At 40.8% G+C, this 5,881-nt stretch overlaps 1 protein-coding gene across 1 annotated transcript; it reads right to left on the minus strand.

The window, feature by feature from the left end:
* Positions 1–2,481: 2,481 nt before the first annotated feature.
* Positions 2,482–3,243, minus strand: LOC134303025 (myosin light chain 1, cardiac muscle-like). The gene has a single exon (XM_062988272.1). The coding sequence runs from the start codon at positions 3,167–3,169 to the stop codon at positions 2,537–2,539; it is 633 nt and encodes a 210-aa protein (XP_062844342.1). The 5' UTR covers positions 3,170–3,243; the 3' UTR covers positions 2,482–2,536.
* Between the last annotated feature and the right edge of the window lie 2,638 nt (positions 3,244–5,881).

The raw sequence follows: 5,881 nt of genomic DNA on the forward strand, positions 1-5,881 counted from the left end.
CTTCTGTGCCCATCCTGGAAAATACCACTTCCATCAGGATACTCTAAGAAGAGAACTCTGCCTCGAGTTCCGAACCTGAGTTCGATCTGAAGACGTCTCTATTGTGTTGATGTGTTGACGTTTACATCAGGAGGTGTAACGTTCAAATTTAAGCATCTTCAGACACTGCAGATCATGAATCAGGAGCTCTGGATGCTGAGATTCAGGAGTAACACCAGGACTTGATGGATCTGCTTTTTTTTACCCTGAGTTGAGATTAAACACCTCACACGCTCTCAATAAAGTAATGAATCTCGGCTCCCGGCCTTCAGCTGACGGCTCAGGGATCTTCATCAAAGCCAGATCTCACCACCGACCGACCGGCCAAGTTTCTCTCCTGCTCTCTGAGCTGCTGGGTAAAGGTCAGAGCTTTAAACATGCTGGAGGAACGTCAGTGAGATTTTTGGGATGTGAAACCATCTCACCTATTCGAGCATCAACAACAGCGAGACCCTCCACGCAGCCGAGACCAGAATTAAATATGAATGAATCATCAGACTGAATCATCAGACTGAATCATCAGACTGGTACCAGTGCATGACTCAGGGAGGGAAATGGTCAAGATCATTCTACAAAAACACTCAGATCTGTGATTATACTAAACATGAAAGTACAAACAAAAGGAGGGAAAGAATAAAGGAAAGGAAAGAAAGCATAAGCAAATGGAAGGAAGGAAGGAAGGAAGGAAGGAAGGAAGGAAGGAAGGAAGGAAGGAAGAAAGGAAAAGTAAATAGAAGGAAGGAAGGAAGAAAAAGTAAATGGAAGGAAGGAAGGAAGAAAGGAAGGAAGGAGGAAGGAACATGAAGTTAATTGGAGACACTGAATTGCCCTATAGGTGAATGTGTGTGTGTGTGTGTGCGTGTGTGTCTGCCCTGCAGTGGACTGGCACCCCGTCCAGGGTGATACTGTGTGCCTTGCGCCCATTGAAAAGCTGGGATAAGTCCCCCCCCCCCCCGTGACCCTAATTGGATAAGCGGTTAATAAAGTGAGTAAGTAATAATAATAATAATAATAATAATAATAATAATAATAATAATAATAATATTAATAATACTAATACTACTACTACTACTACTAATAATAATAATAATCATAATAATAATCATAATAATAATCATAATAATAATCATAATAATCATAATAATAATCATAATAATAATAATAGTAATTATTATTATCATTATTATTATTATTATTATTATTATTATTATTATTATTATTATTATTATTATTATATTACTAAACATGGTCATTTATGTTTTTTTCTATTGTATTTATTTATTTATTATTATTTTTTGTCTAAAACGTTTTAAATAACCCAAACCCTTCCATCACTTCCCCCCCTCTGAATCATGTTCAGTGTAATATCGGGTCTCTCTGAGCTCTGTACACTCGGGTCTGTTGTAACTGTCGGTTCTGTCGCTGCACCGTTTCTGTTTGTACAAAACTCAGTGTCGGAGTTTCTAACAAGCCAGAGCAAACAGAGCTGAACACCGACAGCCAGCGACTCGGGTCCTGAACTAGATTTTATTTCTTTCAGATGTGAACAAGTTCACGGTTTATGTTCTAACAACAGGAAAGTCCAATAAAAAGTGTAAAGTGTCAAATCAAAACAAGCAGTTAGCAAACGTGTCTTTACTTTAAAGGTGTTAAAATAAATAAAATTAAAGAGGAAAATACAGGAAACAAGATTAAAAATAGATTAAATTTTTAATTTCCCTCCATAATATTTTAATTATTGTATTTATTGTGACATAAAGATGAACCTAATGAATTAAATCAATTAATCAATTCATTCATTGTCTGTTTTATCAGTGCTTTATCCTGGTCAGGGTCTCAGTGGATCTGATTCATTGGGCAAAAGACAGGAAACCCTTCGCAGGGCACACACACACGTCTTTGTACTGTGGGAGGAAACCAGAACACCCGGAGGAAACCCACACAGACATGGGAAGAACATGCAAACTCCACACAGATAGGACCTGAACCATCCAGGCAGGGATTTGAACCCAGGACCTTTGCCAAACCAAACCACCCTTGACACCACATGTAAGGTTTAATAAAAACTAAAAAATATATATAAATAAATAAATAATGTAAATAAAAATGACAGTGCTTTGTAGTTTTAGAGATATCAGCCTTGATTATTGCAGGCAATTTATTACCGACTACGTTTCCCAGAATTCCTTGGACTGCTTATAGTTTAGATTTTATATTTTGATTATATTTTAATAAATATACAAACACGTCAGGGTGAGAGTTGTTCTCAAAACCATCAGGACTAAAGCTGGAAAACTGAGGGTCGAGCTGGAAGATCAAGACCAAAATAAGACTCGCGGGTCATAAGAGCAGAACCTCGAACCACGACGAGCCACAAATACGACCCGTTTAAAATAAATAAATAAAAAAGTAAATAAATTGTTACTTTATTTAAATATCTCAGTCCACTTATTATTGATATTATTTCTATCTAGACGAGAAAGCTCCGGAGTCCAACTCAACCGGACAGAATGTGCTTGACAAAGGAAGCATAATTGATGCAGCCGTTGGCGTCTTCCTGCCCCGCCAGGAGTCGGTCCACTTCATCCTCGGTCATCCTCTCCCCAAGAGTAGCCAGGACGTGCCTGAGTTCCGCCCCCATGATGGTTCCGTTCCCCTCCTTATCGAACACCCGCAGACCCTCGACGAAGTCCTCGAAGCTGCCCTTGTCCTTGGCTTTGGAGATGTGCTGCAGCATGGGCAGGAAGGTCTCAAAGTCCAGCATCTTGGTGCTCATTTCCTCGGGTCGTGGCCTCCCCAGGACCTTGATGACGTCGGCGTTGGTGGGGTTCTGCCCGAGCGCCCTCATGACCTCTCCACACTGAGCGTACGTGATCTTCATCTCGCCGGTCAGCGTTCGATCGAACAGCTGGAACGCCTCCCGGAAATCCTCGATCTGGTCCGGGGTGAATTCCAGAGTCACGCCCTTGGGGTCGAACGCCGGTTCCTTGGGAGGCTCGGGCTCGGCCGGCGGCGCTTCCTTGGGGGCGGGCGCGGCCTCCTTTTTCGGTTCCGGCTTCTTAGGCTCTGGCTTCTTGGGCTCCGGCTTCTTGGGCTCCGGCTTCTTGACTTCCACTTTCTTGGGTGCCATCGGTGCTGCTGTTAGTTCCCCGCTGGGTAATTTGTTATGTTTTGAGGTCAGGAAGCGAGGGAGGCAGGTCAGAAAGCTCAGGGCACGACGCCGGAGATTGTCTGCCCACGCTTTTATACCGTTTAGCCTCCGGGAGCAGAGATTACACCCGCTAGACTGTCTTGTGCAACTCTATAAAAGGAAGAAATCCAAAATAGACCCGGCTGGACACAACGCCAAACAATGAGCTATTGTTTCAGCTGCTAATGCGGGCGGATGACAGGGAGCTTAATAAGCCACCAGACCTGCTCTGTCAGACCCATATAACCAAACTCACGCAGCCTTCTGGAAACATCCAGAGGTAAAAATAATACATATATACTGTATATAATTGTTTAAAACGTTCCTTTATTTCATTATTTCACTTTCCAGGATTTATTTCTGAGTGTAGTGTTTATTTTCAGCTGATAAATACGTTACATCAGTGCTGCGTCCTTCCCATCATTAACTAGTCGGAGCTCAAATTAACCAGACAGAACGTGCTTGACCAAAGATGAGTAACTTATCCAGCAGTTAGCTAGTTCCTTCTTACTTCTACTACTAGTAGTACCACCTCTACTACTATTGCTATTACTACTAGTACTATTACTTTTACCAATAAGACACTACTGCTACTACTATTGTAAATACTACTATTACTACTACTACCTATTGTACTACTACCTGTACTACCACCTCTACTACTACTACTAATACTACTACACCTACTACTATTACTATCACTACTAGTACTATTACTTTTACTAATAATAATACTACTAAAACCACCTCTACTACTGCTAATAATGATACCCCTACTATTACTATTACTATTACTACTACCTCTACTACTATTGCTATTACTGCAACCCCTATTACTACTACTACAACCCTTATTACTACTACTACCACCTTTACTACTACTATAACTACTTCTACTACTACTGCTAATACTGATACCCCTACTATTACTACTTCTACTACTACTGCTAATACTGATACCCCTACTATTACTTCTACTACCACCTCTACTACTATTGTAAATACTACTATTATTACTACTGCTACTACTACCACTAACTCTACTACTAACAGTACTACTAATACTACTACCACTACTTCTACTATTACTACTACTACTACTACCAGCTCGACTAATATTGCTATTACTACTAATGCTTCTACTTCTACTACCTCAACTACTATTGCTAATAGAACTAGTAATATTACTAATACTATTTCTACCACTATTACTACTACCTTTATTACTACAGCTACTAAAACATTATTACTACTTAGTCTATTATTAATATCACTATAACTACTATTACCACCACCACCTATACTACTAATGTTATTACTGCTACCTCTACTACTATCGCTACCACGTCTACTACGACTAATAACACTACAAGTACTCATTTTACTACTACAGCTATAACACTATTACTACCACTACTGCCTCTTCTATTATTACTAATACTATACCTACTAAAAATGGAAAGAAAATATCAGGAGAGTAAACAGTGAGTAGTTTTTAATGCTCAGGGACAATTAAAGAACAGAATCTATCAGGTTTTTACAGAAGTGGAGTGAAAGTGAGGAAGAAAATAAATGGATTAATTTAGTTACACGGGGTTGCTGGGAAACTGCGTCTCCAGACCCGGTACAGAGATGATTGTGAGAGATGAATCCTTTATGACTTGGCCTGAGGTAACAGAGCTGAATTAAAAGTTTGCATCAGCAGACAAATTATATTTTCTCACCAGATGAACCTTCATCTTTTACTTTTATTATTCTTTATGTTTTATAGCTTTTACTTGACGAGTGTGAGCGGGTGATGGGGGGGGGGGGCTGTAATACAACAGTATATTATACACCGATCAGCCATAACAATAAAACCACCTCCTTGTTTCCACACTCACTGTCAATTTTATCAGTCACTGCAGTGCTGAGAATGATCCACCACCTAAATAATACCTGCTCTGTGGGGGTCCTGACCATTAAAAAACAGCATGAAAGGGGGTAACAAAGCATGCAGAGAAACAGATGTAACAGTCAGTAATTGTAGAACTACAAAGTGCTTCTATATGGTAAGTGGAGCTGATCAAATGGACAGTGAGTGTAGAAACAAGGAGGTGGTTTTAATGTTATGACTGATCGGTGTATATTATATATGATTAGAAATACAGTATAATGTAATGGTGTTTGAGTGTTCAAACCGATACCCAGCTTGTTTATTCCATCAGAGCATCTACAGAACGTCACGCTGATCCTGAACCTCCAGAGTCGCGTAATTGGACGACTTCCCAGCATCCCGACCAGCCTGAAACATTCATAAATATTTACCCACCGATGGAGAACTGCCCCTCCGCTCTCGTGTTGGCGTGGAAATGAGCCGGCGTGGAGCTGCGGAGTTTGATAAAGTCACGTTAAGGGCCACTCGCTATCCTCACAAATCGTTCTTACCTCGGAGAGGTTAATCAATGTGCAGTTGAGCGAATCAGCACCGGCGCTCGATGACGGAGCGATCCGCAGCGTGGAAATAAAATCATTATAATCAACCGGCTTGTTCAGGAGGGCAGCGTGATCCAGATGGTCCAGCGGTTTACAGGGTTCGACTCCTGATCCGTCTCGATTTCGGCCCCAGTGCTGTTTGAAATGCGCCTGAATTGATTCGGCTCTAAAATAATC

The sequence above is a fragment of the Trichomycterus rosablanca genome, chromosome 26, assembly GCF_030014385.1.
Source record: "Trichomycterus rosablanca isolate fTriRos1 chromosome 26, fTriRos1.hap1, whole genome shotgun sequence".
Classification (NCBI taxonomy): Eukaryota; Metazoa; Chordata; class Actinopteri; order Siluriformes; family Trichomycteridae; genus Trichomycterus; species Trichomycterus rosablanca.